The following is a 19819-nucleotide window of genomic DNA, read 5'->3' as shown; positions in this document are numbered from 1 at the left end:
AAAATAAAGAGGAACGGAAAATTAACCTGAAGAAGAACTTTAAATCCGATTTTCGAGAGAAGCGGTGGCGAGTTCGTTTGGATGGTGGCGCTCAAAATTAGCCCAAACTAAGACGGTGGTTGACAGTATATCGTCTTTTTTTTTTCTCCCCGTCCGATTCGAGTCGTTCGACTAATCATTTTTACTCCCCTCACATAGAGCAATCGAGGTGGCAATCGGATCAGGTCTGGTTATTTTGGGTCAAATGATGTGTCGGGTCAGATTAGATTATTATTAAACGTGATTACTTTATCGCATTACTTTAATTTTTTACCATTAAATTTAGTTTTTAACCATTATTTGGTTTAATTACTTCATTATTAAATCAAACGTATTAATCTAAAAAACTAAATCGCTTTCACCTTGATCAATATTAAGTTTAATAATTATCTGGTCATCAATTTAATCGGGTTAATATCGAGGTCGGGTCAAAATTGGATCGGGTCTAATTCGGGTCATCGCCGAGTCGGGTTTGCTCGGGGTCAGGATGGGTCGGACTTGTCAGCTCTACCCTCAGGCCTAAACAAACACTCACGTTTTTTTTTTGCATTATAGATAAGTTAATTACCTCGTTGCAACGCACGGGCATTCAAACTAGTTTACTAAATATAATACAGAAAGAGGTAGAAAAGACAATTTAATATGATTGGGAGACACTTTAAGTTAAGCTATTTTTGTCTTAACCTATTATTATTATTATTATTAAAAATAATGTTATAATCATTACCTGCAACTAATTTCGAATATTAATAATACAATCGAGTTAGATGGAAAATGTAATTAAAACGCATATTGACCTTATATCGGAAATGGGTAAAAAAAAAGTATACCACACATCTAAAATGATTTATGAATTATTAAAATAATATTTTTACTTTTTTTTCCTAATAAAAAACCAATAATAATATTACTTCCCCCTGTTATTCAGTTGCCAAAATTTTGGAAATCATTACCTCTTAAGATCCTTCCATTAATCAATCCCAAAGATTTCCAAAAAGAAATACTCTGTCAAAAATAACAATTCTAACAATAATAATATCCTACGCAACATTACAAATATTCTTATCCTACCTCATAAATTTAGGAAAGATTTTCATTAGTTAGCATAAAATTGATACCAGTATTTGAGCGAGATAACTAAGCGGGAATATTGTAGTTGTGTTAATCTTTTAGTTAATAGGGGACTAGTATAGATCCCGCGCAAATGCGCGGTTTTTAGATAGCGATATTTGAGAATTTAACGATTTTACCACTGTAATAACTCCATTTGAAATTTAAATATGAAATTTACTTTTAGATAGAGATATTAGAGAATTTAAATATTTTTACCACTATAATAACTCCATTTGAAATTTAATTAAGAAATATATAATTAAGAGGTGGAAAAAAGGAGGTTCAACACTTATACTCCGCATAAGATTAACTTTATTTTAAAAAATATTGTTGTTGTATCATTATGTTCACTAAAGGCGTAATATAAACGTGAAAGAATGACATTTAACATACAATCAGATAAAGAATAAAAAAATATTTTACATCATAGATCGGGTATTGGTTTTTCTTTTCAAATGAAGGGCTTCTTAAAAAAACCAGAGTTAGACGAGTAGCTCGAGCAGGAGTGTTCGAAAAGCTGAAAAATGAAAGGATATGTGTTGTAATAAATATATTTATGTATATGTTAAATTAAAAAATTTTAAAAATTAACCAAAGTTTAAATGTTCACATAGTATGGAGCAGAGATAGATATTAAGTTAAATGGTAAGAAAACAAATATTATTTGCAAGGTTTTCCTTTTAGAAGTAAAAAACAAAAACAATTTATGAATAATCTCAACTTGTAATACGTTTGTTTCAAAAGACAGAATAATAGAATTAATTAGAACGTATTTGCCAAAAAACTGTTCGTGGCCATCATGTTTAGTTTCAAAAAATAATAATAATGAAATATTTCTATCACATCGTACCTATAATTAGTGCAATTTCATTTATGTAACAAAATTTAAAAAATCGTTTCAATATGTTCATACAAATTGAAAAAACATTACCCTTTTTAAACGGAATAAAATTATCTATTGCATAGAATAGTTGCCTCAATTGTAGAAATAATATAATTTATAATGAATATATTTATGGCAAGTCATTTAGGCGGGAAAATTTTAAGAAACTCTTATTCTTTTTTTTTTTTTTTTTTGAGATAAAGAAACTCTTATTCTTTTAGTATAAGGGGGATTAGTCCGAAGCTTGAGACATGTTTAAAAAATTCAAGCTCCTCTGCTTCCCCTAATAGATGTTTCATGGGGACGATTACCAATTCGTCCAAGACAGTTGCGCTTTTGAGCAAGACTTCTAATAGTTGAAGCTGATTCTTCCAACATATCCCATGGCAATGCACGGTAATGGTCTTGACCTGTGGCAGCACAGAAGGACAAGAAACTTCGTCTTTTTGCAAATCGATTCTGGCTTTAAAATCCTGATATTAGATAACAGAAAAGAGAGACCGTTAATTTAACTAGGCAAATGAATCATCGATCTATATATCCTCACACATTTCTTATATGAAACGATCTTAGATAAAACTTTTAAGAAATAGGTACGAATTAAATACACTTGCCTCTGTGGTGTATATAGTGATGTCTTCCAAGTATTTTGAACTTCTAACCAAATTACGAAAGCCTGAGAGGCAGCCTTTACAGAAGTCATCCAATTCAAGAACTATACGTTTCCATCGATTTTGTAACAGCTTCAACTTTTGTATGGTAAGGAGAAATAGCTGAAATGGAAGGGAAAACGACGTTAATAATCTCAATCTCAATCTCAATATACAATACTTCTGATAGACAGTGCTCGAAAGGAGGCCAACAAAAAGGAGAAAAAGATTACCTTGGAAGCATTGGGTGACAGTCGCAAAACTTCGACACCTTGAAACTTTCCCATTAACAACATATTATTCATTGTACAGACAGGATTGTCACGCGTGGAAAGATTAAGATATTTGATGTAGATATCACGAACAGGGGGATTATCAGTGACGTCTAGATGGCGAATATCAAATCTCAAATACAAAGTTTCAAGGTTAAGGAAATTAAGCGATACCGTGAGAACTTGGCGTAAAAACGACTTTCTCAACGAAAATATGTTGACAATAACCAGTTTTTGTAACGAAGGGCATCCAGATATAAATCTTTGGAAATTTTCATGGGTCATACTAACATGGTTAAGTGACAACTTCTTTAGCGATCCCAACTTGACTTGAATTTCTCCCTCGATTCTGCAATAATCGAGATTAAGTGTAACAAGAAATTCACTTGCGAACCTAGGAAAAATTGTAATGTAAGTAGGATCGTAGTTGGATTGATCATAAAATCTGATTTCTTTTGCTTGTCTACTAAATGCAAACCTAAACCACATTCTTATATCGTCAGCAACCTCGTCTCGTTGCGCATTAGAGTAGAACTTTACACAAAGATGGAATCTATCAATGGAGAGGCTTTGGTGAAGCATCAAAACATGGCGGACGAAATAACAGAACCACCCAAGCTGATTGGTAGTACTTGTTTTTTGGTATTCAATCATGTCAATGTTAAGAGTAGGAATAAAGGTCCAAAGGTTTCCGAATGGACGAATTAAAACAGTTCTAACAGCATCAATAATAGGCATGCACGCAAGAATGCGCACAACGACATCATCTGGTAGTTCACTTAACCTATCTCGGTCGGAATCATCCTCTGAAGAACGGGTACGCTTTTGGGGCCTTGATTTCATGGTTTTCTAGTGACAAACCTAATAACAATTTAAATAAAATTAAAAGAGATTTACATTCAGATATACAATTGGTCCTATGATTTGAGACGGTTTTATACTAATATAGTGAAATTATTAGGAAACACAATATTTCCTAGTTTCCTAGTTTGGGTATAGATAGAAGTCCAACCTATACTATAATTATTAAAAAGTTATGTACTCTGTATTCACAATGACCGATAATCCACAAACGAAAATATGGTTAAAAAAAAAATTACCAAAACCCGGCTTTCAGGGACTTGATAATTTCACCGGATCCTATCCACCGGCATCGAGGATTTTCGCTCTCACCAAGTAGTACGTATTTCCTTCATTCTATTTATATTGTTCTCTTTTGTCATTTTATAATGATTCAAGGAAAAAAAAAAAAAAAAAAAAAAAAAAAAAAAACAATTTTACCAATTAAATTAAAGAGAATGAAGACGGTTAGTGTCATGGACGGAGTAACCCTCTATCAATCATGGATTCATGGCTCAAAAACTAAACATTTCGAGGTAAACCCGTTTGTTTCAGAGAGGGCGAACTCTGAATTAGAGGGAACCAACTTCAATTATGTACGTAAAACAGAATCCTGAAAAACAATACTACATCAAGACTTGCCTCTGCTTCCTTCAATCAAGGCTTAATGGGGAATAATGACCAACTTATCCACAACAGCTGTGCATTGGAGCAAGAATTCAACTAGTTGAAGCCGACTCTTCCAAGATTTCCCATAGCCGTGCAGGGTGATAGTCTTAAGTTGTGGCGTCTCAAAACGAGAAGAAATTTCCGAAGGGAGGGAAACAGTACTGGCTTTGAAATCCTGATGTACAGGTGAAAAGAGTAACACTTAATTAAAACGGATAAGCTTATTTAAACTCGAACATTCTTATATGAGAGTCTTGCTTAAGATTATTATATGAGACATTCTTTTACCGAGTGACGCCTTTGTATCATTAGTAATCATTTTGCAATTGTGACATGGTGTCATAAAAAGGCATTACAGGAACGCATGCCCGTGTATATAATGAGTTCTTTCAAGTGTCTCATACAATCAGTTAAAACTACACGTTGCAAATGGATCAGATTATATAAATAAGAAGTACTGAATACATTTACCTCGGTGGTGTATATAACGAGTTCTTCCAAGTGTTTTAAAGTTCTTAGCAAATGATAAATGCCTAAGAGGCAGTTTTGCGAGAGCTCCTGCAATTCCAGAACGACACGCTTCCATCTAATTTGTAAAAGCTCCATATATTGTATTGTATGGAGGAATAGCTGTAATGGAAGGAAATGGAAGTCAGTAATCTAGATAATTCTCAATTAATGTAATTATGTAATAGAGGAGTAACGGTGTTGAGTTTATGGATTCAAGTACCTAAGAGGGGGAGGGGGTGAATTAGGTACTCTTTTAAAAATTTTAACTTCAACTTTATTGGATTAAAGTAAGTTAAGTGAACAAAAGAGATTAAAGGATACTTTGAATAATATTGAAAGATTGAACAAGTATCGCGATGAATGTTTGCTGAAGTAAGAAAGCAACAATCGTTCTGACTGTATCTATTTGTCTCAGTTTGTGGAGTATTACTGCAGACCAAATACGACAGTATGATGAACTGTTGCTTCTGAGTTTAAGCGAAACAAAACAAACAAAGTAAATAAACAGCGGAAATAAAGTGATAAGCAATGAACACGAGATTTTTGAATTGGTTCGGCAAATACTAAAGTGCCTACGTCCAATCTACCTTTTTATTACTTTCCTTTAGTGATCTACTCCGACAACTAAAAGACCCTTGTAATAAAAGACGCCAACCTACTCCGGTTGCAAAGCTAGTACAAGAACTACTCCGTTCTATGACAAGCTAACTCGCAATCTACTCCGATTGCCAACTCACAACCTACTCCGGTTGTCAAGAGTAAAAGACTACTCCGTCCTAAACTCTTCTAACACACTTAAAATGTAAAGGATCAAGTTTCCACTAACACATTCTTAACAAAGAATAGAGGTGGACAACTTTTACAAGATCAACACTTTTAAGCAAGAGAGTTTAGTATATAAAAGCAACAGTAGCCACGACTGTAGAAACTGAAAGACACTTGAAGACTTTTGAACGGTTTTGCAAAGACACGGTTTTAAACTCTTAAAACAATTTGCAAAGTTTGGAAAAATTAAATCAGAAAAGTCTTGAGGATTTATGGAAGAGGCACACGGTTTATATAGAGGAGGTGAGTGAAGGGATTGCTAGGGTTTTGAAGGGCTTTGAAGGGTCAAAGGCTTTGCATGTGAGGAGCAATAGTAGCCACCCAAACACTTGCACCAAAGAGGAGTCTTTTGCAAAGATGAGAATAGAGAAAGAAGATTTGAAAGATAACCTTAAATGTTCATGCAAAATCAGAAAACAAAGGATGTGAGACAAGTCACAAGGTGACAAGTAATCACAAAAATGGCAAAAAGGAACTTTTGTTTTCTTAAAAACCAAGGGATAGAATTTGCACAAAGAGGAAATATTTTGAATAATTCAAACCATTCTTTATTGGATACTACCTCCTTAAATAAAAATCTGAATTTCTCTTTGAAAATATAAGTCACGTGAAAGCATTTGAAAGAGAAAAGAAGCTTCAAGTTTTTACGAGTTGTGGCTCAGTCCACTCAGCTGTTTACTTGTTAAAGCAACAGTCATCTGGACTGCTTCTATTACTCTGCTATACTTAACTTTCTCACTTGTACATTAGATGACACACGACTAATTACAATGGGATTAATAACAACTTCAACACTTCTTAATCCAAGCTTGATTACATCATTAATCCTGAAAAGGTAAACTAAGATAATACAAATCAAATGGGCATGTTATCATCAACATAAGGAACCCAACAAATTCCCCCTTTGATGATGACAAGCCCCAAACGAATGTAAGAGCAATGTAAACATCTTAATTCAAGATTTTAGCAAGCAAGATCAAATGATAGAGAAGGGACAATATTACCTTACCAAGGGCAAAAGCTAGAATCAAACTATCATGACAATTTTACATTGCCCCAAACAAGAATCAAGCTAAGAAGGTTAAACAAGCCACTAGTTTAATCAATAAGCAAAGAGATTTAAAGCATGAGTTTACCTTTTCCCCCTCTTGACATCATCAAAAGGATAGAGATGTCACAAGCATTAGAGTGCAAATAGTCATAAGAAAACACAAAAAGACACATGGAAGTGTGACAAGGTAACAAAGTCAACACAAACAAGGATTAAGCATAAGCTAACCAAAGTTCAACATAGCTAAACAAAGTTTAACATACACCACCAAATGTTCAAAATAACAAGCAAGAAAATAAGTCTTAGAGAGGCACAACCAAGATGGAACAAAATAAGGGGGTACGGGTAAGGATAAATAGGCCGAGAGGATATGGAAAGGCTAAGGAGAGGAGGCTTGTTCACCATCCGAGCCACTACCCAACGGATCATCATCCACAATAGCATCTTCACCAACCTCTTTAGTTGACACAAGGGTGGAAATAATATCCACCTCACCACGGATGAGGTCCAAAGAGGAAGCAAGGGCCGAGATTGCTAAGTCCTTTTGACGAGCATCTTCCCTAATCCACGCCCCCAACTCAGCCACGGCATTGAGTACATCCCGCATATTACCCGTATTCCCTTGACTAGATGACCCAACTTCCGGGTCCTTCTTAATTTTCACAGAAATTAACTCATCATTCTCAATTTTGATCAACATCTTCCCCATTTGCCCATCACTCATAGTATCACACATATCCAACGAACCCAAGCTAGTGTTTACCAACACCCCTTGTGCTTTGAGCACAACCGACAACCACATGCTATAGGGTAGGTAAATCACATGAGTAGAAGGTCGACGAAGCTTGGTCGAAATAAGATGAAAACGTTTGAACATTAACCCGACTAGGTTCACCTTCTTATGAGTAGCAATGTGATAGATTAAATATTGTAAAGCAATGGTTAGTTTTCCTCTATCACCCGACGGGTAAATTGACCTACAAAGCATATTGAAGATAATTCGAAGAGGAGGTGGGATTTGGGTGTTGCTCACGGGTCCGGGGGAGACAATTTTGGGACAAACGGTTTGAGCAATGCTAAGAGGGGAGGCATATGGTAAGGCTACCCAAGTTTCAGAGGGGAGTTGGTCATAACCTCCGACTGGAATATTAAGAGCATTGGCAAAATCAGATTGAGTCAGTCTTAGAGGCTTACCGTTCACCTTAGCTGTAACAAATTCACCAGATTTATCAACCCGTACCGTTGCAAAGAATTGAATCACTTCGCTCACAAATACCGGCTCACGCATTTCCAACAACTTCTCCCAACCTTGAGCTAAAACCATGTCACGGACAGAGTGGAAAGCCGGTGGCTCGAACCAGTTTTGATTATACACCCGAGGAGAGTGAATTGCTTTAATATTCATCAACCTTTCACAATTTTTGTAAATGGAAGTAGGGAGGTCGAGACTCTCAAGGTGAGCCCAAACCATGGCTAGATCCCACTTCGAGGTTAGGGAGACCGGATCCGAAGGAGCAAGGTAAACAAGCTTTTTCTTTGAAGGTTTCGATTTTTTTCCGGGTAGGTTCATTCGGATTTTCAATTGGGATATCATCAATGGGATTGTCAATGTTACTTTGTTCAACATTTTCTGAGATTGGGGGTAATTGAGAGGAGGAGGCTTTTTCTTTTCTCTTGTTGTTCTTTTTCGCCGGAGTCGAATCAGGCTCGCCGGATTTCGATGGATTATCATTCAAGTCAAATTCGGTTTCATCTTCAACATCTTCAACCATAACAGTAACCGGTTCAGAGGAGGAGCTCGGAGTAGTGGAGCTTTTCTTCCGACCACCACGAGTGCGTCTTCCTACCATTGAGGCGATGGGAGTGTTGTCGGATGATGGTGGATCAGTGGGTTTTGGTGATGGTTGAGGGCTAGGTGGATCTGGGTTTGTTGAAGTCGGGTTTGAGGTTTGTGGAGGAAAGGCGTAAGAAGTTTTGACAGGAGGCATGGTTGGAGTTGGTGATGTCGGTGGGTTGGATGTGACAGGTAGGGAGGTAATTTTTGTGGGTTTAATGGGTGTGTTAAATGATGTTTTTACCATGGTGGGTTAGGATAGGTGATATGAGGAAGTTGTGGATTTGGGAGATGAAGGGTTAATGGGTTTAGGTAGTTTGGACGGGTAGGGATAGGTAGGAGTGTTGGGGTAGTTAATGGCCCATTTAATGAGGTAAGTGAGGTAGTTGGCCCATCTAGACAAATTCAATCACTCGAAATAAAAACGCAAGGTAGCATATAATAAACGTAAATTTAGATATGAGGTTGAGTGATTACCGACTCACAAATACGGTGTCAATTTTTGGTCCAAACATGATGTCAATGCACTTAGAACACTTAATAACATATATCCAATTTTAATTTAATCAATTAAGGAATTTTGTAAAACTCATACTAAAAATCACAAGCTATTAATTAACCCAATTTCAAGTCTAAATTTCTCAAAATGTTCTCTTGCAAGTGGCTTAGTAAAAATATCGGCAATTTGATTTTCGGTCTTGCAAAAGATAAGTTTAATATGTCCTTTTTCCACATGATCACGAATAAAATGGTGACGAATATCAATATGCTTGGTTTTAGAGTGTTGAATAGGATTTTTGGAAATATTTATTGCACTCGTATTATCACACATTAAAGGAATGGAGTCAAAAATAATACCAAAATCCAAGAGTTGTTGTTTTACCCAAAGGAGTTGAGAACAACAATGTGCCGCGCTAACGTACTCACTTTCGGCCGTAGAAAGAGCTACCGTGTTTTGTTTCTTTGAGGCCCAAGAAGTCAAGCAAGGACCCAAGAACGTTGCAATTCCGGAGGTACTCTTTCTATCCACCGTGCACCCCGCATAGTCCGCATCCGAAAAGCCTATAAGATCAAAAGGACAATATAAGGGGTACCATAGGTAAAGATTTTGGGTTCCAATCAAATACCGAAGAATTCGTTTAACGGCTTTGAAATGTGATTCTTTCGGATTTGCTTGGAACCTAGCACATAAGCATACACTAAAGAGAATGTCGGGACGACTTGCGGTCAAGTAAAGAAGTGAGCCTATCATACCTCTATACACCTTATCACTAACATTCTTACCGAGTTCATCTTTGTCCAATTTGGACCCGGCTACCATAGGTGTATCATGAGGCTTACCATTAGTCATCCCAAATTTCTTAAGCATTTCTTTGATATACTTTTGTTGATGGATCATGATTCCATCCTTTGATTGCTTAATTTGGAGCCCAAGGAAGAATCCTAGCTCACCCATCATGCTCATTTCAAACTCCGATTTCATTAGTTCGAAAAATATAAGTAAAGGAGTTCATTTGTTGCACCAAATATAATGTCATCAACATATACTTGTACAACCAACAGTTCGTCTGACTGTTGCTTCAAGAACAATGTTTTGTCAACGGAGCCTCTTTTAAAACCATTTTCAATAAGGAATTTAGACAATCTATCATACCAACATCTTTGTGCTTGTTTTAAACCATAAAGAGCTTTGTCTAATTTAAAAACATGGTTAGGCAAATCATTGTTCTCAAAACCCGGTGGTTGCTCTACAAAGACATCTTCTTCCAAATATCCATTTAAGAAAGCGGTTTTGACATCCATTTGGAAGAGTTTAATACCTTTGTGAGCCGCAAAAGCTATAAGCAATCGTATGGCTTCAAGTCTAGCTACCGGTGCATAGGTTTCATCGTAATCAATACCCTCTTGTTGGTTATAGCCTTGCACCACTAGTCTAGCCTTGTTCCTTACGATTTCACCCGAGTCATCAAGCTTGTTGCGAAAGACCCACCTAGTACCAATGACGGTACGATTAGGCGGTCTAGGGACTAAGTGCCATACCTCATTTCTTTTGAATTGATTGAGCTCATCTTGCATGGCAAGTACCCAATCCGCATCCATCAAGGCGTTTGTTATATTTGAAGGTTCAATTTGAGAAAGGAACGCATTGTGGGCACAATACTCATTGAGGTGAGCGAGATGGTTGACGGATGATCTTGTTCGAATTCCCGAGTTGAGATCACTTGTGAGATTAGTGAGTGGATGAGAGCTTTGATGTTTCCACTTCTTTGGAACAATAGTTTCTTGTTCCCCCTCAACATCATCGATCCATGATTGGATTTGCTATTGGCCTGGAAGGTTCTTCATCCTCACTGTTTTGGTTTTCTTGATTCGGAGGTAGAAGCAACGATCGTTGGGTCTGTTGCTTCCAGAGAGGAATCGAAGTACTCCGTGTTCCCCCGAGTTGCTGCTCTCCTTTGAAGGTGACAGTCTCGTGTCTGTTGCAATTGATCGGGAGCTTCTTCATCCGTGAACACGAAGTCTTTTCGAACAAGACCAATCTCAAACTCATCGTCATCGTCCTCATCATCATTATCCATGTTTTGTACCTGTCCAAGCACACTAGATTCATCAAAAATGACATGGATGCTTTCTTCAATTAACAAGGTTCGTTTATTGTAAACTTTATAGGCCTTGCTATGATCGGAGTACCCAATAAATACTCCTTCATCACTACGTGGATCGAACTTACCCAAATTGTTTTTACCATTGTTGTGAACAAAACATTTGCTTCCAAAACATCTAAAATATGAAATGTTGGGTTTTCTTCCACGCAATGATTCATAAGGGGTTTTATTTAAAGTACTCCTTATCATGACACGATTATAAATGTAGCAAGCGGTATTTACCGCTTGCCTAAAAAAGTTCTTAGGCAACTTACTAGTTAATAACATTGTTCTAGCCATTCCTTCAAGGGTTCTATTCATCCTTTCAACCACACCATTTTGTTGTGGGGTTCTAGGAGCCGAGAAGTTATGGTCTACACCATTGTCATCACAATAAGCACCAAATGATGAGTTTTCGAATTCGGTTCCATGATCGGTTCTCATTGAAACAAGTTTTAAACCAAGTTTATTTTGAATCTTCTTTAACCAAATTAGAAACTCATCAAATGTCTCATCCTTAGAGCTTAGGAAGAGTGCCCAAACAAACCTAGAGTAATCATCAACAATGACACACACATAACGACTACCACCTCTACTTCTAGTTCTCATTGGTCCACACAAGTCGATATGTAAAAGTTGCAAAGGTTGAGATGTACTCATAATTCTTTTGGATTTGAAGGAACTTTTAACATGTTTACCTCTAGCACATTCATCACATACTTTATCAATTTCAAATTTTATATTAGGAATGCCTTCAACCAAATCAAGTCTTTTAAGGGTATTAAGAGTTTTTGTACTAACATGACCAAACCTTTTATGCCATAACCAAGGATCATTGTTCATTACACTCATGCAAGACATGGTGTGACCGGATAGAGAGTTCAAATTAGTTAAGTAAACATCTTTGACACGTCTTCCTTCGAGTATTAGTTCATTAGTAGTGGCATCAAAAATTCGACACATATTAGCATGAAATTCAACAACATTACCCTTATCACAAAGTTGAGATATACTAAGGAGATTATGTTTCAAACCTTTGACAAGCCGCACATTGTCGACACAAAGTAAGGATGACTTACCAACTTTTCCAATACCAATTACTTCACCTTTCTTGTTGTCACCAAACCTTACCGTGCCACCATCATACGCTTTAAGTGAGAGGAATTGGCTTCTATCACCCGTCATGTGACGAGAGCATCCACTATCCAAGTACCAATTGCGGCCGCCTCTCACCAAGCCCTACACAAGATTAGTTTTTGAGTTTAGGAACCCAAATGAATTTGGGTCCCTTTTTGTGATCAACATAACTTGTGGTGTCTTTCTTAATGTTCACTTCATTTAATGCTTTGGTGTTCTTGTCAATGTCATCAAATCGTTTTGAACATCCATTAAAAACATGACCATTGTCACCACAATAATTGCAAATGATGTATTCGGGAAGACCTACATACTTCCTTCCTCTAAAATCGTTTTTAGGCTTTCGGATGCAACAATCATCCGACTGTTCCATTTGAAGCCCAAACCCGCAACTTTGTCACATTTCTCGGTTTGATTCGTGAGGAAGTTTAACACGGTTTGACTTCCTTCCCATTTTTCAGTGATGTTCTTAGCATTAACAAGTTCATTGGTCAAGTCATGGACACGTGAGAGAAGATGCAAATTCTTTTCTTTTTCTCTTTTAAGTTCATCATCGTTGTCACTTTCTATGGACAATCTTTTCTCAACAATGAAGTCATGGGTGTGGTTGTTGAGCTTAGACACAAGATATATGATTTTTTCTTTGGACTCTTCATATTTACATGTCATCTTGTCAAGTCTTTTGTTTAGATCAACGATTTCATCGGATCTAAGGTGAGGAGAAGAGCTAGAAGTGCTACATTCGGGCATACCTTTTTGAAAGAAGGTAAGCCTATCATGGAGATCTTCTATTTCATTTTTGAGACAAACAACCTCACTCTTAAGACACTCATTTTCATTTTCCAACCATTCACCTTTTCTTTTAAACTTGTCTAAATCGTGGTCAGAAGCAACAGTCTTAGAGACTGTTTCTCTTAAGTCTACAACTTCAACAACAAGGTCATAGATCTCATTTTCAAGATCGTCTTTGTCCTTCAAAAGATCATCACGTTCCTTGGTTAGTGAGGAAACTTGCATCACCAAGGTAGTGTTGACATTTTCAAGGTCAGAGACGTCCGTGGGTGTCGACCTAAGACGCTCTAGTTCTTTAGTCAAATGCTTGTTTAACTTGTTGACTCTTTTGACTTCATTATATGCCTCAGAAGTGACAAGAATGTGATCTGTTGCTTTTAGTTCATTTTTCGATTAAAATTCTCTTGAGCAATTTCCTCAATCTCATTTTGCATTATATCAAGCTTATTAGTTTGTGACCGACACTTATCAAGAAGTTGATCAAGAAGCTTACATACTTTCTCTTTGGAGTAAGTTCTAGCCTTGGCCTTTAGATGATTTACCTCGTTGTCGGAATCGGAGTCGGAATCGTCGGGGTTAGCCATGAGGCATCTTAGGTGTTCAAATTTTGAGGTTTTTGAGACTTTATCTTTATCATGATTTGCAAGACACATTTTAGCCTCAAGTTCCTCCTCGATGAGTTCCTCATCTTCCTCGGAGTCGGACATTCCCCATATAGCACTCATGACTCTATGTTTATAGTCTTTTTTAACCTTTTCTCTTCTTTCCTTAGATTTGATTTCCTCCCACTTGGGACATTCTTTAATTTGATGAGTTTTGTCACCACATTTAAAGCATCCCACGGTGGAAGTAGGTCGTCTCTTAGGAAAACGCTTTTTCGAGTAATTATTAGTGAACCTTTTGTTACCTTGTCCATTGACCATCCCGGCTAAGTTCCTTGTGAACATAGCAAACTCGTCTTCCTCCTCATCTTCTTCATCACTTGGAGAAGATGTGAGGGCGAGACTCTTTCCCTTTGATGACTCACTAGAATGCTTATCGAGATTAAACTCGTGAGCCATTAGTGATCCCATTAGTTCATGAAGAGATAGGGTTGACAAGTCTTTGGCTTCCTCTATGGCGGTGACTTTAGGTTGCCATTTAGGAGTTAGACTACGAAGGATTTTTCGAATGATGTCCTCGGACTCGAAATTCCTTCCTAGACTTTGAAGCTCATTAATAATACAAGAAAAACGTGAAGAGAAACTATTTAAAGACTCGTCCTTTGACATTCTAAACATTTCATATTGTTGCATGAGAAGGTCAATACGGTGTTTTCTTACTTGGGACGTCCCTTCATATGCAAGTACAAGAGAATCCCAAATAGATTTAGCCGTAGGACACCCGGAGATTCGACTAACTTCCCCCTCACCAACACAACGTTGAAGAATCGACATTGCTTTGGAATTCTTTTCGGCAAGCTTGAAGTCGTTCTCATTGTAATTTCTTTCCTCTTTTGTCTTGGTGAAACCGTTAAGAATATCGGTTTCCTCAATGACAAGAGGTCCATTTTGGATGATGTTCCAACATTGATAATCGATACTTTTGATGTAATGTTCCATTTTGAGTTTCCACCAACCAAAATTCGAACCGGTAAAGACCGGGATCTTGGAGTGTTTCTCGGAATCCATTACCCACGAATCAAACTCTAAGGGGATTAGCCTCTATCAAGAGCACGAGGCTCTGATACCAATTGTTGAGTTTATGGATTCAAGTACCTAAGAGGGGGAGGGGGTGAATTAGGTACTCTTTTAAAAATTTTAACTTCAACTTTATTGGATTAAAGTAAGTTAAGTGAACAAAAGAGATTAAAGGATACTTTGAATAATATTGAAAGATTGAACAAGTATCGCGATGAATGTTTCTTTGAAGTAAGAAAGCAACAATCGTTCGATCGTATCTATTTGTCTCGGTTTGTGGAGTATTATGCGGACCAAATACGACAAAGTATGATGAATCTGTTGCTTCCGAGTTTAAGCGAAACAAAACAAACAAAGTAAATAAACAAGCGGAAATAAAGTGATAAGCAATGAACACGAGATTTTTGAATTGGTTCGGCAAATACTAAAGTGCCTACGTCCAATCTACCTTTTTATTACTTTCCTTTAGTGATCTACTCCGACAACTAAAAGACCCTTGTAATAAAAGACGCCAACCTACTCCGGTTGCAAAGCTAGTACAAGAACTACTCCGTTCTATGACAAGCTAACTCGCAATCTACTCCGATTGCCAACTCACAACCTACTCCGGTTGTCAAGAGTAAAAGACTACTCCGTCCTAAACTCTTCTAACACACTTAAAATGTAAAGGATCAAGTTTCCACTAACACATTCTTAACAAAGAATAGAGGTGGACAACTTTTACAAGATCAACACTTTTAAGCAAGAGAGTTTAGTATATAAAAGCAACTTGATAGCACGATCGTAGAAACTGAAAGACACTTGAAGACTTTTGAACGGTTTTGCAAAGACACGGTTTTAAACTCTTAAAACAATTTGCAAAGTTTGGAAAAATTAAATCAGAAAAGTCTTGAGGATTTATGGAAGAGGCACACGGTTTATATAGAGGAGGTGAGTGAAGGGATTGCTAGGGTTTTGAAGGGCTTTGAAGGGTCAAAGGCTTTGCATGTGAGGAGCAATAGTAGCCACCCAAACACTTGCACCAAAGAGGAGTCTTTTGCAAAGATGAGAATAGAGAAAGAAGATTTGAAAGATAACCTTAAATGTTCATGCAAAATCAGAAAACAAAGGATGTGAGACAAGTCACAAGGTGACAAGTAATCACAAAAATGGCAAAAAGGAACTTTTGTTTTCTTAAAAACCAAGGGATAGAATTTGCACAAAGAGGAAATATTTTGAATAATTCAAACCATTCTTTATTGGATACTACCTCCTTAAATAAAAATCTGAATTTCTCTTTGAAAATATAAGTCACGTGAAAGCATTTGAAAGAGAAAAGAAGCTTCAAGTTTTTACGAGTTGTGGCTCAGTCCACTCAGCTGTTTACTTGTTAAAGCAACAGTCATCTGGACTGCTTCTATTACTCTGCTATACTTAACTTTCTCACTTGTACATTAGATGACACACGACTAATTACAATGGGATTAATAACAACTTCAACACTTCTTAATCCAAGCTTGATTACATCATTAATCCTGAAAAGGTAAACTAAGATAATACAAATCAAATGGGCATGTTATCATCAACATAAGGAACCCAACAAACGGAAACAATAAGCAGTGCCACAATGAGGACTGATAGTTAATTGGAGGAAGCTAAGATATGTTCCAAGAAAGAGCGAAGAACATACCACAGAAGCATGACGTGACAAACGGAGAACTTCAGTACCTTCAAACTTTCCCAAAAACATTTTATGCATCGTACGTTCGTCATAATCGTCAATAGCATACATAAATTTTTTGATAAAGATATCACGGAGAGAAGAAACATCAATGATCTCTGGTGGCTTTCCGTCGACTTCCAAATCCAAACTTTTAAGGTTGGGACAATCAATCAACAAAGGATTATCTCGTGCAGAACCATCCGTGAGCACACAAGATAATTTACCAATGTTTGGAGCATGAAAACTCAATTTCTTCAGCCAAGTAGGATTCACAATACCTAGTTCTTGCAAGGAAGGGCACCCGGATATAAACTGTTGAAATGCTTCGTCACACAATTTAACATGATCGAGCAATAATTTCTTTAGATATCCCAACTTGACTTGAAGTTGGGGCTCGATTTCACAATTATCGAGTTTAAGCATAACCAGAGACTGACTACTGAAACTGGGCAAGATTGAACTGCTAGCAAGCCAAACGTCGGATTTATCACAGATTTTGATTTCCTTGGCTTGTCTATCCAACGCAAACCTCAACCACATTTTAATATCATTGGCAGCCTTGATTCTGTCATTAGCAGAGTCGAACTCGACACAAAGATGAAATTTTTCAATGGAGAGTCTTTTGTGAAGCAGAAGCACATTGCGGGTGAAAAGGTAGAACTGGTCAGGCTCATTGCTTTCCCAATGAACATAAAAGTCATGAAGAAATTCGCGGATGTCAAATTTAAGAGTATGAATCAAAGTCCAAAGGTTTCCAAATCGACGAAGTAAAACAGTTCTAACAGCATCTAAAGTTGGCATACATGAAAGAATGTGAACAAGTACTTCATCTGGCATTTCACTCAATCTATCTCGACCAAAATCATCCTTTGAAGAACGAAAACGCTTTTGTAGCCTTAATCTCGTCATTCTCAAGTGTTTACCTAACAGAGATTTAAAATAAAATCTCGATTCAGATTTCAGAGGAAAATCCACCTCACAAATCAAGATAATCAAGGTTCAGTGCTAATAATTACTACAACAAGATTGGTGATCAGATTGCAGAATCTTAGATACTACGGCATCCCTCCGTCCCAATCATTTGTTTATCTTAAACTGAAACTAATCAAGATCCAATGCTAATAATTACTCCCTCCGTCCCAGTCAGTTGTCCTTTGGTTTTGGCACAAAGACCAAGGAAAGAGGAGGGAGTCAATTACTAAATGACAAGTGGAATAACTTGAGTGTGAATGATCAAATTGCTCATCAAGTTCATTCTTAAAATAGAAAGGACAACAATTGACTGAGACACCTAAAATGGAAAAGGATAACAAATGACCGAGACAGAGGGAGTACAAGATTGATGATCAGATAGAAGAATCTTAGATACGATGGTATCACTCCGTCCCAATCGTTTGTTTATCTTAAACTGAAACTAATCAAGGTCCAATGCTAATAATTACAAGATTGATGATCAGATAGCAGAATCTTAGATACTATGCATACCCCCTCCGACTCAATCATTTGTTTATCTTTAATTCAAAATAATCAAGGTTCAGTGCTAATAATAACTAACTGGTTAATTCAAAATTCAGAGGAAAACCTAGCTCACTAATCAAGATAATCAATAGTTCAATTCAATGCTAATAATTAGCAGCATTGACAATCAAATAGCATAATCTTAAATAGTGTGCCAAGAAATTCTTAGTACTCCCTCCAATTCTTCGGAATTATCCCAAATAGGCCAATTCCTAAGAATCGGAGGGAGTAGTTTCCATCTAAAACAAACTACCCATGACCCACTAATAATTTCAAATTAATTAATCCCTCCGTCTCAATCATTTGTTAACTTTTAAATTAAATGTAAACAAAAAAATAAGACGGAAGGAGTACTTGATTCAAATTTTAGACAAGAACTCGTCTCCAAAATAAGAAATAATCAAGATTGAATTGTAAATAGCAAAACCTCAAAAAATAAAGAGGAAGGGAAAATTAACCTGAAGAAGAACTTTAAATCCGAATTTCCGAGAGAACCAGTGGCGAGTTCGTTTGGAATTTGGTGATCGCAATCAATATTTTGCGTAGGGATAGGATGGTGGCGCTAAAAATTAGCCCAAACTAAGACGGTGGTTGACAGTATATCGTCTTTTTTTTCTTTTCTCCCCGTCCGATTCGAGTCGTTCAACTAATCATTTTTACTCCCCTCACATAGAGCCATCGAGGTAAAGTTGCAAGAAGCTTATAGCCGAACCTCATTGGGAGGTAAAGTTGGAGCACACTTATCGGGAGGCGAATAGGGCTGCTGATCTTATGGCTAACCGAGGAGTACAAGCTAGTACGATAGTACAATTCTTAGATTATCCGCCTACGGATTTGCGAAACATTCTTAGAGAGGATATCCTCTTGGGGTAGCTATTCCCCGTGTAATAGCTAGTAGTTAGATAACGGGGCTTTGCCCCTCTTAAGTACCAAAAAAAAACATAGAGCCATCGAGGTGGCAATCGGGTCAGGTTTGGGTCTGGTCAAGTCAGGTCTGGTTATTTTGGGTCAAATAATATGCGAGGTGTATTTCTCATGTTTGGTATGCGGGTAATTATTCACCTCCTGGAATTATTACTCTTGTGAAGGGGTAATGCATTACCCACCCTCCCCCCTGGGTAATGATTAAGGGAGTAAAAGATCTACCCACTAATCATTACTCTTATGCCAAACATATCATCAAGGAACTCATTACCCATTAATTAATTTCCCCAGTAACTATCGCCCAATAAAACTTACCCCCTTAATAATTCCATGGATTCCAGGCAAGCCCTAAATTTAGTTTTTAACCATTATTTGGTTGAGTTACTTCATTATTAAATCAAACGTATTAATCTAAAAAACTAAATCGCTTTCACTTTTATCAATATTAAGTTTAATAATTATCTGGTCATCAATTTAATCGGGTTAATATCGAGGTCGGGTCAAAATCGGATCGGGTGTGGTTCGGGTCACTGATTATCGGGTCGTGTCGGGTTACGAAGCATCGCCGAGTCGGGTTTGCTTGGGTTCAGGATGGGTCAGAATTGTCAGTTCTACCCTCAGGCCTAAACAAACACTCACTTTTCCGGATAAATTTAGGAATTAGGACTTAGGACTGCTAAATAGTTCAAAATAAAATCCGAAACATTGAGAAGAAATGGAAGGAAATTAAAAGAGA

General features: G+C 37.1%; 2 protein-coding genes across 2 annotated transcripts; both read right to left on the bottom strand.

Annotated features, from left to right (window-relative positions):
- Positions 1-2244: 2244 nt before the first annotated feature.
- On the bottom strand, positions 2245-4136 carry LOC141594675 (putative F-box/LRR-repeat protein At5g02930). Its single transcript, XM_074414673.1, has 3 exons — positions 2919-4136; positions 2650-2808; positions 2245-2508 (listed from the first exon to the last, which is right to left on the bottom strand). The coding sequence occupies exons 1-3, from the start codon at positions 3798-3800 to the stop codon at positions 2245-2247; spliced, it is 1305 nt and encodes a 434-aa protein (XP_074270774.1). The 5' UTR covers positions 3801-4136.
- An 82-nt stretch (positions 4137-4218) lies between these two features.
- Positions 4219-18780, bottom strand: LOC141596413 (F-box/FBD/LRR-repeat protein At5g56420-like). The gene is made up of 4 exons (XM_074416560.1): positions 18618-18780; positions 16609-17564; positions 4938-5096; positions 4219-4641 (listed from the first exon to the last, which is right to left on the bottom strand). The coding sequence occupies exons 2-4, from the start codon at positions 17548-17550 to the stop codon at positions 4462-4464; spliced, it is 1281 nt and encodes a 426-aa protein (XP_074272661.1). The 5' UTR covers positions 17551-17564; positions 18618-18780; the 3' UTR covers positions 4219-4461.
- Positions 18781-19819: the final 1039 nt, after the last annotated feature.

Source organism: Silene latifolia, chromosome 8, assembly GCF_048544455.1.
Source record: "Silene latifolia isolate original U9 population chromosome 8, ASM4854445v1, whole genome shotgun sequence".
Classification (NCBI taxonomy): domain Eukaryota; kingdom Viridiplantae; phylum Streptophyta; class Magnoliopsida; order Caryophyllales; family Caryophyllaceae; genus Silene; species Silene latifolia.
This window is presented reverse-complemented; position numbering and strand designations above follow the sequence as displayed.